Here is a 24,205-nt window from a genome sequence, read left to right on the forward strand (position 1 = left end):
CTGCTGGGCATAAATGTTGGTTTGATCAACCATGAGCTGGATCAAATTGTCTGTCAGGAATAATTTGAAAAATCCAATAATAGGCAGCCCTTCTGTCTGTACGTGAATGCCTGCCGCAGCAGTAAATTCTGGGATTTGGGGGATGTAATTGGTTGGGGTTGACCTATCACTGCTGCCTGTACCAGGGTCAGGCAGAACCTTGGCACTAACCGTCCTGCAACTATGAGGCGGTAACTCATTGTCATAATAACTGTGGTTCCTCACCGCTCGCTGAGTCCGTATCGGACGCGATCATGGCATACGCCTCTACAGCGGTGTAAAGTCTCTTTGCCGTTTTCTCTGTATGTATGTACATATGTGTGTGTGTATGTATGTGTGTGTATATATATATATATATATATATATGTGTGTGTGTAAACACTACACACACACACACACACACCTCAGAACTGTAACAAAGTATAACAAAGGTTGTTTTTTTTCATCGCATGAAACACTGTCACACTATTTTTTTTAAAATTTTATAACTCTTAGTAAAACTTACTAACTGACACTGAGGCTGGCTGACCAGTAACACGATTGACGCTGACTTACACTGACAACGGATTGACGCTGACTGTCTGACCCTTACTGACTAGTGACGAGACTGACAGTAATGGATTGACGCTGACTCACACACGCTATGGATCAACACTGACAACGAATTGACGCTGGCTGACTGACGCGATGAGTTGACGTAGTCGAGCTAGACAACTACCGACGAACTAAATCAAATTTATTATTTTGAGTGATCAAAAAAAAAAAAGAGAAAAATCTCCCATATACACTGGGAGGCAGTGGGGAACAGGGGAAGTGAAAATTATGGGTTATTCACTATTTTCACTGACGACACGATACAGGCTCTGATTTCTCCAACTACTAAACACCAACTAAGGCCCCATGCACACGTCCTTAAAAACTCCCGTAATTACGGGCCCATAGACTTCTATTGGCCACGGGTACCTCCCCGTATGCTTACGGGAAGGTGCCCATGCCGTTGAAAAAGATAGAACATGTCCTATTTCAGGCCGTAATTACGGCATGGGCAGCCCATAGAAGTCTATGGGGCTCCCGTAATTACGGGTGACTACGTAATGTTCTACGTAATGTTCTATCTTTTTCAACGGCACGGGCACCTTCCCGTAAGCATACGGGGAGGTACCCATGGCCAATAGAAGTCTATGGGCCCGTAATTACAGGCTGTAATTACGGGAGTTTTTACGGTCGTGTGCATGGGGCCTAAGAGATCAGAGCCTGTATCCTGTATTTTTCACCTTTCAAGAAAACGCACTGTGATTGGTAGGTCTGAACAGACCCACCAATCACAGCACTCGCCGGCAATGGACCAATAGCAGCGGTCCATTGCCGGTCACATGGGGAGGGGGGGGAGCCCAGGAACAGTTTTTACAAGTTTTGTAATACTTTTGATCGCTTTTAGGGAGAATCGATGGATCAGATCCACCGATCACATCGATTGCCGGCATTGGACCGCTTTTACGGATCCGTTGCCGGTGACTGAGATGTGTAAGCTGGCGGAGGGTGGTATTTTTTTACCCGCCCACGGCTAAATAACGCACTGTCATTGGTAGGTCCGAATCACAGCAACCTCCGGCAATGGTCCGCTGCTATTGGTCCATTGCCGGTCACATGGTGCATGGGGCAGTAGGGGACCTTTGTAACCGTTCCCGGGCTTAACTACAAGTCCCGGGAAAAACAATGTGATCGGTGGATCTGTACAGATCCACCGATCACCGGCATCGGTCTGCTAATCGAGGTCCGTTGCCGGTGACACGGGAGTGTTAACTGTCAGGGACAGATTCTCTCCCGGTTCCCGGTGCAGACCGCCACTGGCTGTGTACATCGGGAACAACTCAGTAACTATACGTCCTCGTGCGAGAAGTAACCTCCCCCGACGACATATAGTTACTGACTTGTGTGAGTAGGGGTTAAACCTTTCACTGCCAAATACTTAGGTAATATTACATGACTTTAAGCGCTTGCTGCGGTTTAGGTCTTAAATTGTATTAAAGCCTAGAATGTTTTCTTTTAAAGGATACCAGGATCAAAGCTCTAAGTACAAAATTTGGGGTGCAGCACCTGTTTGTATAATCTCCCCGATTGCAAAGTTTTACGTCTTGTAATAAAGGGGTGAGAGGAGGAAAACTACAAGTGGCAGCAGGAAAAAAGATTAGTTTGTTACTGTCATCTCCCTCCAGTGACCCCAGGAGAAGTTACAGGAACTTTACTTTATCAGTAAGGAAAGGTTCTCTCTGTTTGTCACATACAGGTTTTTTTGGGGGGTTGATTTGTTATTAAAGGGAACCAGTCAACAGTTTTGACCCCTCAAAACTGCTGACTGCCAATATAGAGGATGGGGAGAGCAGTGTATCGATGCCTGGGGTGATGGTCATGCAGGTTGCGTGACTGTGAGATCCAGGTTTTAATGGCAACGCGATCCTAAGTTCCGCCGAGTGGGAACATAAGCAGTTTCTCATGTGATTAGGCCACTTGTTGACTTGGATGTTTACCAGTATCCGGATTAGTTTCTTGGTCTTTTTAGTTCTAGTGAATGTCAATATATGTCTATTTAGAGGTAGGCGTAAGTGGTATGTATGAACTTGAACTTTTTATTATTAGGTATTGTGCATCTCACATTCTGCTTGGGTGAGACTTATAGCTACAAACCACAAATTTTTATGTGTTTTTTTGTTTTTAAATAAAATGTTACACGTTAATGTGAAATTGCATGAATGCACGCTTAAAGAGGCTCTGTCACCACATTATAAGTGCCGTATCTCCTACATAAGGAGATCGGCGCTGTAATGTAGGTGACAGTAATGCTTTTTATTTAAAAAAACGATCTATTTTCACCACTTTATTAGCGATTTTAGCTTTATGCTAATTAGTTTCTCAATGGACAACTGGGCGTGTTTTACTATTGACCAAGTGGCCATTGTACAGAGGAGTCTATGACGCTGACCAATCAGGGTCAGGCACTTCTCTCCATTCATTTACTCAGCGCATAGGAATCCTTTTAGATCGCTATGTGCTGTCTTATACTAACACATTAACGATACTGAAGTGTTTAGACAGTGAATAGACATTCCACGGGATGTCTATTCACAATGTCTGCACTTCGTTAATGTTTCTATGGTAGTTACAGCAGAGGAAGCGTAATCTCGTTGTAACTTGTCATTTACATCGTAATCTCGTGGGATTACGCTTGCGCTGCTGTAACTACCACAGAAACCGTAACGAAGTGCAGTGGAAACACCCCAAAAGTTACCCCATTTTGGAAACTAAACCTCACAAGGAATTTATCTAGGAGTATAGTTGGCATTTTTACCCCACAGGTTTTTCGCTAAATATATTGGAATTAGTCTGTAAAAATGAAAATCAACTTTTTTTCTGAAAAAAATATAGAAATTTTTAATTTTTACAAGGAATAAAGGAAAAAAAGAACCACAACATTTGTAAAGCATTTTTCTCCTGAGTACGGCAATACCCGATATGTGGTGGTAAACTGCTGATTGGACCCATGGCAGCGCTCAGAAGGGAAGGAGCGCCATTTAGATTTTGGAGCACGGATTTTGCTGGTTTGGTTTTCGGTGCCATGTCGCGTTTTCAACGCCCTGGAAGGACCAACGCAGTGGAACCCCCCCCCCCCCCAGAGTGAACCCATTTTGGAAACTCCCCTCAATTTAATTTTTTTAGGGCTATGGTGAGCATTTAGACCGTGCGGGTCTTTTGCAGAATTTATTACAATTAGGCCGTGAAAATTAATATCACAATTTTGTCCACTAAAGTGTTGAATTTTCTCATTTTCACTAGTGATAAAGGAGGAAAAAACAGCCAATTTTTGTAAAGCAATTTCTCCTGAGTACGGAAATATCCCATATGTGGTCATACGTTTTTTTCATTAGAAATTAACTAACCCTTTCAGGACTGATCCATTTTTTGCTTTCTTATTTTAGTTTTTCACTCCCCGCGTTCTTAGAGCCGTAACTTTTTTTTCCTTTTTCCGTGAGTAGAGTGGTGTGAGGGCTTGTTTCTTGCGGGAGGAGCTTTAGCTTCTATTGACACCATTTAAAGTACCACTCTAGAATGGACTGGAAAACGGAAAAAATAATTATTTGCGGGCTTAAATTGGAAAAAAAATCTGATTCTATTTTTGGGGGGGGGGGGGTTTCGTTTTAACAGCTCTCGTCGTGCGGTAAAAACGAAAACTTTACTTTATTCTGCGGCTCGATACAATTACACTACTGTTTTTTTTCCATATTCTACTACTTTTACAAAGAAAAATCTATTTGTTTAAAATAAAAATTGCTTTGTTTCACCACGTTCTGAGAGCCGTAACTTTTTTTATTTTTCGTTTGATTGAGCGGTGGGAGGTCTTATTTTTTGTGGGACGAGATGTAGTTTTTATTGGTACCATTTTTTGGGACCAAAAAAAAGTGATTTTGGCGGTTTAAATTATTTAATTATTTTACGGTGTTCACCTTGCGAGTTATATATTTTTACGGACGTAGCAATACCAATTTTGTTTATTTTTTTTACATTACTTTAGAAGGAAAAGGGGGGTTTCTTAAAAAAAAATTTCTTCTCACTACTAATAACTTTAATTCTTCTACACATTTTATTAGTCCCCTTAGGGGACTTGAACCAGCGATCATTGGATCACTGGTACAATATACTGCAATACTAATGTATTACAATATATTGTTATTTTTACTGGCTTCTGTAACCGCACGATCGCTGTTCCTGTCTGTTAGTCCCGGGTGTCAGCTGTAATACACGGCTGACACCCGCAGCATATGGAGCGGGCTCAGCACGTGAGCCCGCTCCATACATCACCCCCGCACCATGAGGTGCAATTAAGTCATAGTGCGCAAAGGGGTTAATGCACAGCAAATGGTTCAAAGTGAATATTGCAATTTTCCACTGATATGCTATTTTAGTGCATAATATGTTGTCCCCAGTTTTTGCCACTGAAGACAAATACCTCATAAAACATTAAGAGGGTTTTTCCGGGTATGGAGATGCCATATATGTGGGCGCAAACCGCTGTTTGGGCACGCTGCAGGGCTCAGAAGGGAGGGAGTGCCATTTTGCTTTTGTAGAGCAGTATTTGCTTGGTAGTAGTCCTGTTTGGGTTTTTGCTGGTATTTCAGTTTATATTGTGGGGGCATATGTAATCTGTGCGGAGTACATTAGGGCATAATAAGAGGGTATGATAATGGGGTAAATAAAAATTCATAGATGTGTGGCCGGTGTCACACTGATAAATGGCGCCCGATCTTATCCGCTTTTGGAACACTGCACGTTTTGCATCGTCCGATTCTGAGAGGCAGAACTTTTTTATTTTTTCACCACCAGAGCTGTGTAAGGGCTTTGTTGCGGGACGATCTGTAGTTTTCATTGGTACCATTTTGGGGTACATGCGATGTGTTTTTTATTCTTTTTTTATTACATTTTTTTGCAAGACGGGTGACCAAAAACCAGCAATTCAGCCAGTTTTTTTTTAGTTAATTTTTTTGCAGCATTCACCGTGTGCTATAAATGACAATTTTACTTTATTCTGCGGGTCGGTACGATTACGGCGATACCATATGTATATAGTTTTTTTTATGTTTTGCAGTGTTTGCGCAATAAAATCACTTTTATATAAAATTTTCTGTCACCATATTCTGAGAGCCATAACTTTTTTATTTTTTTAGTCCAAAAAGCTGTGTAAGGGCTTGTTTTTTTTTGCGGGACCGGTTGTAGTTTTTATTGGTACTATTTTTGAGTAGATGCGACTTTTTGATCACTTTTTATTCTCTATTTTGGGAGGGGTGGTGACAAAAAAAATAGCGATTCTGGTGTCGTTTTTTTATTTATTTGTTTGGGGTCTTATCGTGCGGGGAAAATAACAGTTTTATAGTTTGGGTCGTTACGAACGCGGTGATACGAAATATGTGCACTTTTTTTAATGTGTTCATTTTTTCCTATAAAGTCTTTTGTTTATATAACTTAGAACTTTTTTATTTTTACACTTTTTTTTTTTAAACGTTTTTATTACCTCTCTTTTTACTTGTCCCACTAGGGGACATCTAGACTTGCAGCTTTGATCGCTGCTAGAGTACATTACACTACACATGTAGTGTAATGTATTTCCACTGTCATTGACGTGACAGTCACACTGACAGGAAGCCTAGGAGGACCAGTCTCCGGCTGCTCCTCACAGGCTTCCGCACATGGCAACCCGGAGGTCATTATCTGGCCTCCGATTTCTACGACAAGCATCGGCAGCCCCCACAATCACTTCGTGGAGGCTGCCGATGCACTTTAAACCCCTTAAATGCGGTGATCGTAATCGGTCGCTGCATTTATGGGGTTAATTGCTGAAATCAGCGACGGTGGTCCGCTGACCGGCAAGACTAGAGTGTCAGCTGTCGGGGACAGCTGACCTCCCGGTTCCAGGACACTGTCCGTTAGGACAGTGTGCGCCGGGAACCGCTCCACAACTGTACATCCTGGTGCAGGAAGCAAGCCCTCCCCAGGACGTACAGTTGCGGCGCAGCGCCGGAAGAGGTTAATGGAAAGTTGAGAGGAAAGAAAAAGTGTGGTAGAAAATGTGCAAAAGCAACAGGGATAACCAGCCTTGATAGGATTGTCAAAAAAAGGCCAGTGCTTCAAGAGCCACCACACACAGATGTAGCCAGGACATGGGCTACAACTGTCGCATTCCTTGTTTCAAGCCACTCGTGACACACAGATAATGTCAGAGTCTTACCTAGGCTAAGGAGAAAAAGGACTGTTCTGTTGCTCAGTGGTCCAAAGTCCTGTTTTCAGATGAAAGTAAGTTTTGCATTTCATTTAGAAATCAAGGTCCCAGCGTCTGGAGGAAGAGTGGAGAGGCATCAATCCAAGTTGCTTGCGGTCCAGTGTGGAGTTTCCATAGTCAGTGATTGTTTGTGGAGCCACGTCATCTGCTAGTGTTGGTCCACTGTGTTATATCAAGTCCAGAGTCAATGCAGCCGTCTAACAGGAAATTTTGGAGCACTTCATGCTTCCCTCTACTGACAAGCTTTATGGAGATTCTGATTTCATTTTCCAGCAGGACTTGGCACCTGCCCACACTGTCAAAAGTACCAATACCTGGTTTAATAACCACAGTATCAATGTGCTTGATAGGCCAGCAAACTCGCCTGACCTAAACCCCATAGAGAATCTATGGGGTATTGTCAAGAGGAAGATGAGAGACACCAGACCCAACAATGCAGACGAGCTGAAGGCCAAAGCAACCTGGGCATCCATAACACCTCAGCAGTGCCACAGGCTGATCGCCTCCATGCCACGCCGCATTGATGCAGTAATTCATGTAAAAGGAGCCCGACCAAGTATTGAGGGCATATACTGTACATACTTTTCAGTAGGCCAACATTTCGGTATTAAAAATAATTTGTGAAATTGGGCTTATTTAATTTTCTGAGAGACGAATTTTTTGGTTTTCGTTAACAGTTAGTCATACTCAAAATTAAAAGAAGAAAAATGCTCGAAATAGATCACTCTGTGTGTAATGAATCTATAGAATGAGTTTCATGAATTGAATTACTGAAATACATTAACTTTTTAGCTTTTTTTTTTAAATTTATTTACTTTATATCTCACGCTTTCTCTGTGCATGTCAAAAGTGGGAAAATGGGCCTGGCAGTGAAAGGGTTAACCATAACTCATTTATGTGTAATCACTAATATGTATCCTGTAATTGTATCAAAGTCAACTTGTTGTCTTCTCAGAACAACTCTTGTCGATATGACCTTTTAAAGCATATGTATGGGATCCCAATCGGGTGGTATTGGTACGATCGTGTTCTACATAGTCTACCATTGATTTTAATGGATGCCATGTATCAGCGTTGTGGATGAAAAAATCTGTGTACGGCTGCGAGAAACCTTTCGTGATCAGCAATTCGTCAGCTTACCATGGGGGAGTGCACCTTTACTTTAAATTCTTTAAAAATGTGCATATACTAGCAATATCCACAACTTGATAGTTTACTGGTCTACCAGGTTAGTATAAGTACAGACCACTTTTGGGCATTTGCTCCACCCATTGTATGGCACAAAGTTGCCTATACATTTTCATACATCTGCTATTGACTCCCATTATAGTAGTATTCCCCCTCGGGATCCCGCATCTATCTCCAGAACGGAAGTCCCCTGTGCTTCCTGATGAGGTTGGACGCTGGCTGCTGCATCCAGGCAGAAAATCAATGCAGAGGTGGATGAGAATTACGGAAACAGTTGATCTCACGGTTTCCCTAATCCCATCCATCTTTCCGGAGTCTCTGTCTGGATTTAGTAGGCGTGTCACCAGGCCAAAAATATCTGAGATGGGAATATCCCTTTAACTAGTTTAGATTTTTATTTTGACCTTATAATGTATTGGCATACATCTGTGTTATGACTAGGGATGCATGATGCATCGAAACTTCGATACTGTTTCCATACTTTGCATCCCCAAACGGTTCGATACCGTTATTTCATGTATTTCAAAACTTAGTTCATTACTGCAGCGCCTGCCGCATCTCCTCATGCTGACCGCGCACGCACTTCCTGTCTGGAGCGGGGCAATGACTGTATTACACAGCCGCAGCCCCGCTCCATAACAGCGGAGATCAGAGAAACCTCTCATCTCTGCCGTTATTCCCGTGAATGCTGCGATCACAGCGGACTGCAGCATTCAGGGGATGCCGCTTGGATCGCGTCACAGGGAATTCCTGTGACACGATTGAGGGACATACCATATATTGGCAGACAGCCCAGGGTCCATTGAAGGACACCAGGGCTGTCTTACCATATTTCCTGTTAGGGCATACTTTTTATTGTTTATTACTGTTGGCAAAGTATGGAATTGGTATCGAAGTCCAAATTCTGGTATTGTGACATCCCTAGTTATGACAGACTGTTGCCAGGGTAACACTTGGGGTACTAGATGTCCTTTTTAGAACCCCAGGGCTGACTTATTGGGGTTCCCCAGTACCCGATTCGGTCACCAGAACACCTAGTTCTCCGATCAAATAGATCATGGTGTGGCCACTAGTAGTCAGCCGTGCACCTGCTGCTCCCGGGTTGCATAATAAACCTGTGCATGACCTTTTAACCCCTTCCCGACATTTGTTGTAAGTATACGTCGTGGAAAACTAGTACTTCACGCAATGGGAACAAATGGATCGCACGGGCTCAGGTAGTGCAATGGATTAGAACAGCAATAAGACAGTTGGACCTTCAAGTCCCCTAGTGGGACTAAAAAAAAAAAGAGTTGTAAAGATATAAGTTTTAAGTAAAATAAAACCATCACCCTTTTTCCTTTATAAAGTCCTTTATAATAAAATAAACCATACATAATTGATATCGCCGTGTCTGTAATGGCCTGAACTATAAAAATGTTATGTTATTCCTCCTGCGCGGTGAATGCCGTAAAAAAAACAAAACCCTAAGAACAATTCCAGAATTTCTGTTTTTTGGTAACCTTGCCTTCCAAAAACTGGAATAAAAAGTGATCAAGAAGTCACATGTATCGAAAAATTATACCATTAAAAACTATAGCTCGTCTTGCAAAAAACAAGCCCTCATACAGCTCCAGCGATGAAAAACATAAGTTATGTTCTCTGAATAAGGCTACAGAAAAAAGAAATAATTTTTACTAACAAATTTTAACGTTCTAAAAGTCCTAAAACATAAAAAAGCGCTATAAATTGTGTAACGTCTGAATCGTACTGACCTGCAGAATGAAGTTAACATGATGAAATCTATATAAAATAAACCCCTAATAAACTATGCCGGAATTGCTAATGTTTGGTCACCTTGCCTTCTAAAAAATAGGATAAAAAGTAATGAAAAAGTAGCATGTACACCAAAATGGTACCATTAAAAATGACAGCTCGTCCCGCAAAAAAAAAAAAAATCAGCCCTCATACCACTAGGTCTATAAAAATGTTTAAGTTGAGGCTCCCAGGAAAAAAAAAAAAAAATATGCAGTTGTGCAGGCCCGAGGGGAACGTTTTTCTTCTGTTTTCAAGAGGCGATTTATCAAGGCCCTAATATTTGGAAACCAGGAAGGGGAGAGCCAAAACATATCTGCTGAAAGCGAGGGTGCCCGTATTATACCAGGACGGCACTTACCAGCAAATATTCCCCAAGCTGCAATGGTGCAGAGTGTGGACCAAAAGGGGGATAAGAATGGACATAATTTATCAGTGCAACACTGGCCTGTGCAGAAAGCGTAACACATCTATTGATTATTTTATCTTCATTTGTTTTTTTTATACCCCATTTTATTACCTGATAATTCCCTGATCTACTCTGCACCACTTGCATATGCCCCACATTAAAAACTGAAATGCCAGTAATACTCCAAACTACTATCAAGCAAAATCTGCACTCCTAAAGCCAAATGGTGCTCCCTCCCTTTTGAGCCCTACACTGTGCCCAAACAGCAGTTTACTTACATATATGGCATCGCTGTACCCAGCAAAACACTTAACTATTTTTGCGGAAATGTGGCTCAAACTGGGCACAACATATATGCCACTGAAATGGCATATCTATTGAAAAATGGAAATTTTTACTTTATGAAAAAGATTTGTGAGGTCAAAATGCTAACTACACCCTTTGAGGGGGTGTACTTTCCAAAATGGGGTCACTTCTCGGGTTTCTTTTATTTCACATCCGAGCCTCTGCAATTGTCAACCAATACTTTGTAAATCGCCAAATTAGGCCTCAATTTCGCATGGTACTCTTTCACTCCTGAGCCCTGTCAAATGTCCAGGCAAAAGGTTAGGGCCACATATAGGGTGTTTCTAAAGCCTGGATACACAGCATAATAATTAGAGAGCTGTCTTTTCATGGTGGCACAAGCTGGGCACCATGTATTGGCATATATGTGGAAAGTTTAAATTTTCACTCTGCAACATTTGTAGTTTATATTGTTTTAGTCCCACAAGGGCTTTGCAAATACGACATAGCGCCCAGAAACCAATCCAGCAAAATCTGCACTTCAAAAGCCAAATGGTGCTCCTTTCCTTCTGAGCCCTACCGTGTGCCCAAACAGCAGGTAATGACCACATTAGGGGTTATTGCTGTAATTTTTATTTTCACTGTCCAATTCTAATAAAGTCTATGAAACACCTGTGGGGTCAAAATGCTCACTACACCCCTAGATGAATTCCACAAGGGGTGTAGTTTCCCAAATGGAGTCACTTCAGGGGAGTTTCCACTCTACTGGTACCTTAGAGGCTTTGCAAAAGCGACATGGTGCAGAGAATCCAATCCAGCAAAATCTGCACTCCATAAACCAAATGGTGTGCCTTCCCATCTGAGCCCTGCCGTGTACCCAAATAGCAGTATATGACCACATTTGGGGTATTGCCGTACTCTGGAGAAGTTGCTTTACAAATATTGGGGTGCTTTTCCTTTTTTATTCCTTGTGGATTATTATTATTTTTTTAATCTAAAACTGTGTTTTATTGGGGAAAAATTAAATTTTTCACTTTCACGTCCAAATTCTAATAAACAGCTGTGGGGTCAAAATGCTCACTACACCCCTAGATCAATTCCTTGGGGAGTGTAGATTCCAAAATGGAGTCTCTTTTGTGGTGTTTCCTTTGTTTTGCTTCTTCAAACCTGGCATGGTGCCTAAAATATAATCTAATAAAAAGAAGGCCCCAAAATCCACTAGGTGCTCCTTTTGCTTCTGAGGCCTGTATTTCAGTCAAGTAGCACACTAAGGCCACTTGTGGGATATTTCTAGAAACTGTAGAATCTGGACATTAACCCCTTAAGTACGCAGCCTCATTTTTAAAAACTGACGTGTCACTTTATGTGGTAATAACTCTGGACTGATTTTACCTATTCAAGCGATTTCTGAGATTGTTTTCTCGTGACATATTGTACTTTGTTAGTGAAAAAATTTGGTCGATAAATTCAATATTTTTTGTGAAAACACCAAAATTTAGAGAAAATTTGCAAAAATTATCATTTTTCTAAATTCAAATGTATCTGCTTGTAAGACAGATACTTATACCACACAAAATAATGACGAACATTTCCCATATGTCTACTTTGTGTTTGCATCATTTTTTTGAACATCCTTTTATTTTTCTAGGACGTTACAAGGCTTATAAGTTTAGCAGCAATTTTTCATATTTTCAAGAAAATTTCAAAAGGCTATTTTTACAGGTACAAGTTTAGTTCTGAAGTGACTTTGAGGGCCTTATATATTAGGAACCCCCACAAATCACCCCATTTTAAAAACTGCACACCTTAAAATATTCAAAACCGCATATACAAAGTTTCTTAACCCTTTATGCATTTCACAGGAATGAAAGCAAAGTGAATGGGAAATGTGCAAATTTAATTTTTTGGGCAGAAATTCCATTTTAATCAATTTTTCCTGTTATACTGAAGGTTTTTATCAGAGAAACACAACTGAATATTTATTGCCCTGATTCTGCAGTTTTCAGGTGCTATGTTTCATTTGCAAAGCCTGTTCGAGGCCAAAACAGTGGAAACCCCCAAAAGTGACTCCATTTGGGATACTACACCCCTCAAGGAATCTATCTAGGGGTATAGTGAGCATTTAGACCCCACCAGTCTTTTGCAGAATTTATTGAAATTAGGCTGTGAAAATTGTAGAATGTCTTCATTTTCACAAGGGATACTGGAGAAAAAGCACCCCAACATTTGAAATGCAATTTCTCCCGATTGCAGTTTATGAACACATATGGGGTATTGCCGTAGTTTGGACACACGGCAGGGCTGAGAATGGCAGGAGCACTATTTGGCATGCAGATTTTGCTGTATTGGTTTTTGGCCACCATGTCGCATATGCCAAACCCCTGAGGTACCAGAGTACAGTAGAAGCCCCAAGAAGTGACCCCATTTTGGAAACTGCACCCCCCAAGGCATTTATCATTTGCCGGGACAAATGAGAATGCGCACGATATACATTTGAGGTCTATTTTGGTGATTTTCACAGCATTGGCCCACAATTGCAGGGTTCGGAAGTCAAATAGTAAAACAAACAAATTTGTTTTTTTTTTGCGGAAACTATAGCATAGTAGACTACGCTATTTCCCGCAAAAAAATCTGAAGCTTTATGGAACAGAAACAAAACGGAAACCAACTGCAATGGAGGGATTACTATTGAAATCAATGGTAAAGCAAACGGAGGTTATGGTTTCTGTTTGGCTTTCCGTTCATCGGGTCCTCTGATGGAAAGGTCGAATGGAATCCCGACGCTGATGTGAACAGGCCCTTAACCCTATGTATGTAGGTATGTATGTATGTATGTATTTGATTTACATTACAGACTTTCCAGTCTCATAAATACATAAACTGTATATGGCTTAAAATAACAAATAACGTTGAACTATGCTTCATTCACATCTGCGTTGGGGTTCCGTTCGTGGGTTCTGTCAGGCCTTTCAGTAAGGAACCCATGAACGGAAACCATAGCTTTCCTTTTGTAGGCGGCCCCATACACACGGCTTTGCCCATAATCAAGGGACGCGATTGCGGGCACGATAGGCTGCGGAGAGCATTTTTGGCGAAGCACGGTCCGCAAAAAGCAAAATATAGGACATCTCCTATCTTTTGCGGTACACTTCTACTGCCCGGACACCGTAAATAAACGGGAAGGCGTCTGTGGACAATAGAAGTGAATGGTACCGTAATTGCGGTCTGCAATTACGTAAGATTTTTACGGTCGTGTGCATGCGGCCTAACCATTTATTTTTAATCCCCCTGACGGAAAGGTCTGACCAAACCCATGAACGGAACCCTGACGAAGATGTGAACGAAGAAATCTTACGCTGCTTCTGCGCTGACTGTTCCCTGGTCCCCCTTCGGTACCTCTCTGACTTCACCGCTGCAACTTCCGTTATTTTAACCCATATCCCGTTTTGGGCGCTCACTACTATAATCTGTCCTTTGGTTAACCCTTTAAAGTATTTCACAGATTACATTTTTAGGATGTATTTACTGTAATCGCAGGCTGCGATTACGGGCACGGCCGGCCGCATTTTCAGCCGTGCTCCCAAACAAAGCCCCATAATTCCCGGCACAGTTTTACGGCACAGACACCTATCCGTAGCGATACGGAAAGGCATCCAAAGTCAATAGAACCGGGCGGGTCCATAATTGCGGACCGTATCTCAGTCCGCAATTACGGAGATAATCCACCTGTATGATCGATCCTTTATAGTTCAGTTGTACCAACAAGACCGTGAACTTCTAAGGAGTATAGAGATGTCAGATAATACCAGTCAAAATAGTCCACCATCAATTTAAAGAGTGAACCGCGAAATGTTACAAATAAGGCCCCATGCACACGAACGTGGTTTTGCGGCCGCAATTCCCCCAAAAATCCATGGGAGAATTGCGGCCCCATTCATTCCTATGGGGCCATGCACACGACCGTGGTTTCTACGGTCCGTGCATGTCCCCGGAGCCCGGACCGCAGAAAGAATAGGCAAGCTTTATTACGGCCGTGTTCTGCGGTCCAGGCTCATTGAAAATAATGGCGGCGGCCATGTGCACAGCCCGCGATTTGAGGGCAGCTTGCGGCTGACGCTCCGTGGCCGGCCGACCCGATAATCACAGCCGTGCACATGGCTACGGTCGTGTGCATGAGGCCTAACCCAAAATCCTTTCATCACACCAAGATTTTCTGGCTTTTTTGTTTACAAAGTTGTACCAAACACAGAAAGAAACTGCTCTGTCTCAGGCTCTGTTCACTCTGGCACTATTCACTTTCTGTCAGGGGTTGCTCCTCTTGCTGTAAAACAAAAAATGCCAAAACCCCAATGGAAACCAGATATACACAATTATAAGCCATGTAGTATATGTGATCCATCATTATTTGTTGAGATCTGTTCAACTGGTCCCCGACCGCTGGCTGTATATAAATGTCCTGCGGTCGAGGTCCTTAAAACCTGCGCCATAGCAGATATATGGAGCAGGTTTTAGCTGGCTGCCAGAATGATCTAGTGCCTGGCAGTCAGTGACTGCTGGGGACCCTGAAGTGAAGATAGAAGTAGCAAAAGCTGCTTTTATCTAATCAGATCGCTTCTACACAGCGCTCAATAATCGCTGTGTATAGAATGAGGCAGCGCTGCTGTCTCTATTGGTACCGATGATCATGTGACTGGTCGCTAGCCCAAATAGTCACGTGATTGCCTGGATGCCGCTGCTGGGTCTAACAGTCCAATTAGTGACAATAGTCAATATAAGGCTAAGGCCACACGGTGCAGTCGCAGTGCGTTTGTTGCGTTTTTAAACTGCAGCAAGTCATTTTTCAATAAGTCAATGGTGAAATTTGTGTTATGGACACACTGCTGCTATTATATTGCAATGTGTTTTTTGTGCAGTTAACCATCTTCATAATGTCCAACTGCATGCAGTTAAAGAGGCTCTGTCACCAGATGATCAAAGCCCTATCTCCTATTGCATGTGATCGGCGCTGCAATGTAGAGAACAGTAAAGTTTTGTTTTTTTTGAAAAACGAACATTTTTGGCCAAGTTATAAGCAATTTTATATTTATGCAAATGAGCCTTTCTAATGGACAACTGGGCGTGTTTTCTCTTATTTCCATCTGGGTGTGTTTACTTGTTTTACTAGCTGGGGGTTGTGAATGGAAGTGTATGATGCTGACGAATCAGCATCATCCACTTCTCTTCGTTACCACCCAGCTTCTGGCAGTGCACAGACACACAGCATGTCCTCGCGAGATCACGCTGTGACGTCACTCACTTCCTCCCACAGGAACTTCATCGCGTCGGACGAGCGAGGACACGCTGTGTGTCTGTGAACTGCCAGAAGCTGGGTGGTAACGAAGAGAAGTGGATGATGCTGATTCGTCAGCATCATACACTTCTATTCACAACTCCCAGCTAGTAAAACAAGTAAACACGCCTAGATGTTACAAACACGATACACGCCCAGTTGGAAATAAGAGAAAACACGCCCAGTTGTCCATTAGAAAGGCTCATTTGCATAAATATAAAATTGCTCATAACTTGGCCAAAAATGATAGTTTTTCAAAAAAAACAAAAAACTTTACTGTTATCTACATTGCAGCGCCGATCACATGCAATAGGAGATAGGGATTTGATCATCTGGTGACAGAGCCTCTTTAATGACCGCACTGCCAATGTTGCTGAACTGCTTGCGTTTTTGCTAACAGTTCTGCAATGCGTTGTAATGAACTATATACAGGAAGCACCTAACAAACTTCAACACGGGTGAGAACTATGTCCATCAATTATTTCTTTTAAAAACGCAAAAGAACTGCAGCATTAATTAGGCTGGATTCACACGAGCATGTTCGGTCCGTAATGGACGGAACGTATTTCGGCCGCAAGTCCCGGACCGAACACTTCAGGGAGCCGGGCTCCTAGCATCATAGCATCATTATCTATGACGGTAGGTGTCACTGCCTCGCTGCGGGACAACTGTCCCATACTGTAATCATGTTTTCAGAACGGGACTGTAGTTCCACGGAGAGGCAGGGACTCCTAGCCTCGTACATAACTATGATGCTAGGAGCCCGGCTCCCTGCAGTGTGTTCGGTCCGGGACTTACAGCCGAAATACGTTCCGTCCTTTACGGACCGAACATGCTCGTGTGAATCAAGCCTTACAGAGACAAAAAACACATGCAGTTGACCGCATGCGGTTTTCAAACGCAACAAAACCGCGTCAGCGATGCAACGTGTGGCCTTACCCTTAGAGGGTTGATTTCTCCTGCTGTGCAGGTGTAAAAGAAAAAAATAAAAATAAATAGTCCCCCAAAGGTATTTTCTGATCATTGAGAGACAGACCATAATATGAAAATAAAAGTAAAATAAAGTGCAACAAAACTAAATACATATAAAATACCCACCCATAAAAAAAAATGTCCCCCCACCCCGCAAATCATTGTGGTCGTGCTAGCCTTGACCCGATTACCCTAAAATATACATGTAATAGATCAATCTACAGTAGACAATGACTATCACAAATAAAAGGTCTATTTTCGGGAAAAACAATATTACCAAAAAGAATTAGCTGAAACATAAAAAAGCATGTGTTTTTTTTACCATTTTTAAACTTTAAGCATAGAAATTCTGAAATCGCAAAAAGAATGTGTATGAAAATGATAAAAAAAGAAATCTGTATGGTCTATGACAAAAAGATTGCAAAAATCACTTCACCGGCCCACCAAATAAAAAAGTTATAGAGGTTTAACGTGTGCTAAAAATGGTTAAATGGTGTATGGTCCTGAAGGCTCAAAATAGCCTGGCCCTGAACCGGTTAAAAAACAAATCCATCATGGGAAAGATGGAAGCTGTTACACTAATGTGAACAGGGCTTCACCATGAGCATTAAATTGTAGCTACATCTAAAGCACCAATTGACAGCTGTTACAGCCTTATGTATGTATGTGCGTGCGTGCGTACCTGGGAAAGGAAAGCTTAGAGTAATATTAACACCTTCTCATCCATTTTGTCGCAAAACAGACTTAGGCCTGATTTACAAGAGCGTGTGCGTTTTGGTGCGTAAAAGGCACTTAACAGCTGCGTGTGTCATCAGTGTATGATGCGCGGCTGCGTGATTTTCGCGCAGCCGCCATCATTATGACACTCTGTTTGGATGTTTGTAAACAGAAAAGCACGTGGTGCTTTTCTGTTTACATTCAGAGTTTGACAGCTGTTGCGCGAACCACGCAGTTCGCACGGAAGTGCTTCCGTGCGGCATGCGTGGTTTTCACGCACCCATTGACTTCAATGGGTGTGTGATGCGAAATATATAACATGTTGTGGGTTTTACGCAGCGGACTCGCGCTGCGCAAAACTCACGCACTGTCTGCACTACCCCATAGACTAATATAGGTGCGTACGACACGCGTGAAAAGCACGCGCGTCGCACGTGCGTATATTCCGCTCGTGTAAATGATGCCTTAAAGAGATGCACCAAAAGTTTTTCCTTCAGTTGTCTTAACATTGGTGTGTCTTGAGCCACAGGATGATGAATTTGTTGGCAGACTTTTTTTTGCCCCATATGAACATTTTTATTTTTTTTTGTTTTTGACAAAATCCCTTTTTATGTTAATGAAATGATGAAACTAACTCTGATTAACTGCAGATTTTTTTTTTTATTAACAGCGCAGAAAAATCTATTATTTCTATTTTGCTGGGCTGATTCAAATGCATCTTAACGTGAAAATATATATGTAATTTACAGCCTCCTACATGCAACGTTGACTTGTAGGTCATTGGCTTCAATTTTATTACATTTGACTTTTTGCTAATCCAGAAGAAAGCAATTGACACCATCCAAATGTATAAACGGTTGTGAATAATTGACTTTTTTTTTAAAATTCCTATTTCTTATTGTGTGCATTATTATAGTGATATTTTCTTTTCCCTTATTTCCCAGTATCTGGCGTGGACCCAATGTGAATTGTGTTGACAGCTCAGGTTACACCCCTTTACATCATGCAGCTTTAAATGGTCACAAGTAAGTACATAATGTCTACGACCTCTTATATAGTTGAATACATGTTCTGAAAAGTAATAGAGAAAAACCTCAATTCAATGAGAAGATTTGGAGCCGTTTTACCAATATATTATGTAATGTATTGGCAGTTTCTTAAAGGGGTGTTCCTATCTCCGACATGTATGGCATGTCCACAGTATATAACCTATATTATACCTCCATAAGTCAGGGTATGGAATTCACATAACCTATACAATAACCCACCAAAAAAAAACAGGAATAACCACAGAAAGCTATGCATACGAAAACACAAAATTTATATTTTATTGAAAATTAAAACATCAATACATCACAATATATAAAATATAGAGAAAAACTCTGATGGGACCAAAAAGTCAGGAAAGGGCCCAAGCATACAGAGGACAGAGAGGGAGCCAATCATAATTGGTATTGTCTGGGTCATTACCCGGTCTATATACTATCATTCTAACATGTCTAGGACTAATAGCTAACGAGCCATATTCAGCAGGTATCCGAAAATACAAAAACACAGAGAATTCTGCCCGAAAGGCCACATATACCAACAGTAATAGCTAGCACCCAGACATCGAATGCCAATAGATCCAAACTGCCTTACATAGCATGATGGGAAACGCCTATAGCAGAAAAATACTAAATAGCATCAATATACAGTGCCCACCAAAAGTTCCGGAACACCCCTATAACTTTTGAACGGCTCGATAATTTTTAATGACTTATCCATTACGCGGATGTTATTATAGTCTATGGGTGACTGATATGTTAAATGAATGCCTAACCGTGGCATACGTCACACACCGGCTGTAATGGCGTCAGTTTAATGGATATGTAATGAATAAGCTAACAATGTATATGTTAAATGCATCTTATATTAGTATATAGGTGATAAATGCCACTGTTAGGCATCCATCGCAGCCTCTCTGTATTGTATTATTCGGGAGCTTTCCCCTGCGTTTGCTTTAAACGGAGAAAAATAACCTAGCCTAAGCTCCTGCGTGACGGACCGTACTGATACCTGTCTACTGGTGGTTTGTTAGCTGAGCTGTGAGCGACGTGCAATTTGTTGAGCTGCTCGTAGTTCCGTTTTTTTTTGGGCACAATTTAAAATCCCCAAAGTTTTGGTTTAAAAGAAAGGGTTATTCCCTCCAAATACATTTGTCAAATAGCTAGGTTATGACATGTGTCTCTAGATGGCGGTGCTTGTACCACCTGTAATTTAGTGCATTATGGTAAATAGGCATACAATGCTCAAAACGATATGCATGAGAACATTGATAGAAGTTATAACAACTCTTCCATACGTATATATGGGACATTTTGTTTGAATTTCACACATGCCTGTGTACTATTACCATGAATTACCACAAATGATCTGTTCCTCCTCTGCTTAAAATACTCCGAAATTTCTCAGGTATTGCAGCATTTTCTCCCATTGAAGTGAATGGGAGAAAAGGCTGTGATACCTATGAATCGCCACTAAATGCGTGTCGACGACTCAGTGAATAAAAATGAAGGGGTAGCAGCGCTCGTACGAGTGCTGTGACCCCTTCAAAACAACTAATCGGTGGGGGTCCCGAAGGTCGGACACGGACCCATCAGCAATTGATAGACTATCCAGAGGATAGGCCATCAATTTTTAGTGACTGGAAAACCCCTTTAACCCGTTGCCGCAGAATCACGTACAAGCAAGGCATAGAATCCAGCCATTGGCGCATTATGCCATGTATGTACGTGAAGGAGATCGTGCGGGCACAGAAGCTATGCCGGCACGATCGCTGTTGGAGCCCGGCTGTGACTGACAGCCGGGCTCCCGTTGCAACAGCTAGGATTGGAGAAACCTACAATCCTGGCCGTTTAACACCTTTAAATCATAGTCCATACCGACCGCGACATTTAAGTTTTTTGACAGAGGGAGAGAGCTCCCTCTGTCACCGATCGGCGGCCTGCGAATGCAACCGCCGATGGGTTGTTATGGCTGCCGGGGGCCTAACAAAGGCCCCCAGGCCTGCCCTGGCTGTATGCCTATCAGGCCGTGCCAGTTTTACACTGACAGGCAATAATTCTTTGGTATACTGAGTATACCAAAGCATTCTATAAGCGATCAGCAGATCACATGGTAAAGTCCCCTATTAGGACTAATACATTTTTTTTTTTAAAACAGTTAAATAGAATTTATTAAAAAAAAAAAAAAAAAAAGATTACAGTAAAAACTAAAATCCACCTTTTTCCATAAAAAGTGGTTTTATTTACTAGAAGTGCAAAAAAACACAACGCACACTTATATGGTATCGCCGCGATCGTAACGACCCAAGTAATAAAGTTAACTCATTAATTAAACTGACGGATAAATGCGGTTCCAAAAATAACACAAAAACAACGGCGAAAAATATTTTGTTCCCCATTTCCGCCACCAAAAAATGGAATAAAAGTTAATCAATAAGTCCCATGTACCCCAAAATTATACCAATGATAACCACATCTCGTCCCGCAAAAAACAAGTCGTTATATGGCGACATCGACTGACACAATAAAAAGTTACAGCTCTTGAAATGTGGCGATGCAAAAACAAACAATTCTTGTTTAAAGTGTTTTAATTGTCCAAAAGTAGTAAAGCATAATAAAACTATGCATATTTGGTATCTCCGTAATCGTACTGACCCATAGAATAAAGTTAAAATATTATTTACACCGCATAGTAAACGGCGTAAATTTAAAACGTGAAAAACCATGCTGGAATAGCTGCTTTTTTTGGGGTTTTTTTTACATTTTTTTTTTAAAATTCCTTCCATAAAATAATGAATAAAAGATAAGTAATAGAATATATACACCCCAAAATTGTGCAATTGAAAAATACAACTCGTCTCGCAAAAAACAAGCCCTCATATGGCTATCTTGACATAAGAATAAAAAAAGTTATGACTCTTGGAAGGCGGGGAGGAAAAAACGAAAAAGAATGCTTGGTCCTTAAGGCTGAAATAGACCTGGTCCTTAAGGGGTTAATAAAGAGGTTGTGTGAAAATCGACATTTATAAGCTATCCACAGAGTAGGTAACAAAAATGTCTGATTGCCCCACTGGATCCCATCGATCGTTGGTACAGGATCCCCAAAACCTTGTTCATCGTCACTGCATGACCGCAATGACTAGGAGTTTGAATAAAGCGATGCTGTGCAAGATAATCCAAAGTCCATGGGACTGACAGAGATCACCGAGTACAGTGCCCAGAAAAAGATGTAGTGTGACCTCTGATCAGATGATTATCACCAAGTGACTATTTCTTTTATTTTCATTCTGCTGCTCATAAGCTGATGATTTCTCCTTCTATCTCTATAGGGAAGTGGTAGAGGTTCTATTGAGGAATGAAGCTGTAACAAACATTGCAGATTGTAAAGGATGTTTTCCATTACATCTAGCGGCGTGGAAAGGAGATGCCCAAATTGTACGTCTACTCATTCATCATGGACCTTCACATTCTAAAGTCAATGAGCAGGTATATCGAAATAAGACACCCCCCCCCATCATTAGAAACACAATACTTCTCAATTGGATGACCACGCATATAGAAATAAAAAGTTACATTCTAAAATATAATATTTTGTACATGTAATTTCTATTGAAAGCCTTTATCTTCAACATTCTGTAACCTCTTCTGTGAAAAGTTAACTGTTTCAGGCTGGGTGTAACCCTCTTAATGCTAGACATTTTGATGCTGTTCTTGCTCAGGTGACGGGGCTGCTTTTCTTGTTTTTGCTTTGCAGTTCAGGGATCATTTCTGCAAATGACAATATATTTATATAAAGTCAACTCCAGATTTATTGGCATCCCTCAAGAAACTGGACATCCACAAAATATAAAATAAACAATAAATGTAACAATTCAAATGTTCCTCAAAAATGTTAAGGCGATGTTTGCATGTGCCATTTTTTTCACAGTATTGTTGTTTTAAGTAATTTTTTTTTTTGCTTTGAAGAAAGTTACTTAACCCCTTAACGCTCCAGGACATACTATTATGTCATGGTAAGTGCATCGTTCGCGCTCCATGACATAATAGTATGTCATGGAGTAAACACGGCGCCGTTCGCGCGGGGCGCGTGCATGAGCTGTGATAGCTGCTGTTTCCGACAGCAGACTATCACTGCTCAATGTGCCGGGACCGATCGCGGTGGTCCCCGCAGATTTAACCCCTCAGAAGCCGCGTTCAATAGCGATCGCGGCTTCTTAGGGGTTAATCCGCCATCGCCGGCCTGCTACACGATAGCGGCCGGCGATGGTGACTATGGCAACCGGACACCAAAAAATGGCGTCCGGCTATGTCATAGACGGAAGCCTAGTGGGTCCTGACAGAGTCAGGACCCACTATGCTTGCTGTCAGTGAGTAGCTGACAGTTCTAATACACTGCACTACGCATGTAGTGCAGTGTATTAGAATAGCGATCAGGACCTCCTGCCCTCAAGTCCCCTAATGGGACAAAGTAAAAAAGTAAAAAAAAAGTTAAAAAAAGTTGTGTAAAAATAAGAAAATAAAAGTTTTAAAAGTAATAAAAGTAAAAATCCCCCTTTTTCCCTTATCAGTCTTTATTATTAAAATAAATAAATAAATAAACAAATAAACTATACATAATTGGTATCGCCGCGTCCGTAACGGCCTGAACTACAATATTATTTCGTTATTTATCCCGCGCGGTGAACGCCGTAAAAAAAATAAATAATAAACCGCACCACAATCACAATTGTTTGGTCACTTCACCTCCCAAAAAATGGAATAAAAAGAGATCAAAAAGTCGCATGTACCGAAAAATGGTACTGATCGAAACTACAGTTCGTTACGCAAAAAATAAGTCCTCGCACGGCTTTTTTGAAGGAAAAATAAAAACGTTCTGGCTCTTAGAATAAGGAACACAAAAAGTGAATGATTGTTTACAAAATGTATTTTATTGTGCAAACGCCATAAGACATAAAAAAACTATAAACATCTGGTATCGCCGTAATCGTATCGCCCCGCAGAATGAAGTGAATGTGTCATTTATAGCGCACGGTGAACGCTGTGAAAAAAATAGAACAAAAAAACAATAGTAGAATTGCGGTTTTTTAGTCACCGCGCCACATAAAAATAGAATAAAGACTGATCAAAAAGTCGCATGCACCCCAAGAAAACTACAATGAATTCCTCAAGGTGTCTAGTTTCCAAATTGGGGTCACTTTTGGGGATTTTCCACTGTTTTGGCACCACAAGACCTCTTCAAACCGGACATGGTGCCTAATAAAAAAGAGGGCTCAAAATCCACTAGGTGTTCTTTTGCTTCGGAGGCCGGTGCTTCAGTCCATTACCGCCCGAGGGCCACATGTGGGATATTTCTCTAAACTGCAGAATCTGGGCAATACGTATTAAGTTGCGATTCTCTGATAAATCCTTTTGTGTTATAAAAAAAATGGTATAAAGAGGATTTTCTGACAAAAGAAAAAAGTAAATGTCACCTCTACTTTGCTCTAAATTTCTGTGAAACACCTAAAGGGTTCATAAACTTTCTACATGCTGTTGTGAATACTTTGAGGGGTCTAGTTTCTAAAATGGGGTGTTTGATAGGGGTTTCTAATATATGGGCC

The 24,205-nt window shown here is 41.3% G+C and overlaps 1 protein-coding gene across 3 annotated transcripts in view; it reads left to right on the plus strand.

The window, feature by feature from the left end:
• The window catches only part of ANKS1A (ankyrin repeat and sterile alpha motif domain containing 1A), a 248,160-nt gene that overhangs the window by 6,411 nt on the left and 217,544 nt on the right, over positions 1-24,205 (plus strand). For all 3 annotated transcript variants that reach the window (XM_075853521.1, XM_075853522.1, XM_075853523.1), the window contains exons 2-3: positions 18,504-18,584; positions 21,935-22,091. In XM_075853521.1, coding sequence (XP_075709636.1) covers positions 18,504-18,584; positions 21,935-22,091 — 238 coding nt within the window. The remainder of the gene's footprint in view (positions 1-18,503; positions 18,585-21,934; positions 22,092-24,205) is intronic.

This window comes from Rhinoderma darwinii, chromosome 2, assembly GCF_050947455.1.
Source record: "Rhinoderma darwinii isolate aRhiDar2 chromosome 2, aRhiDar2.hap1, whole genome shotgun sequence".
In the NCBI taxonomy this organism is placed as follows: Eukaryota; Metazoa; Chordata; class Amphibia; order Anura; family Rhinodermatidae; genus Rhinoderma; species Rhinoderma darwinii.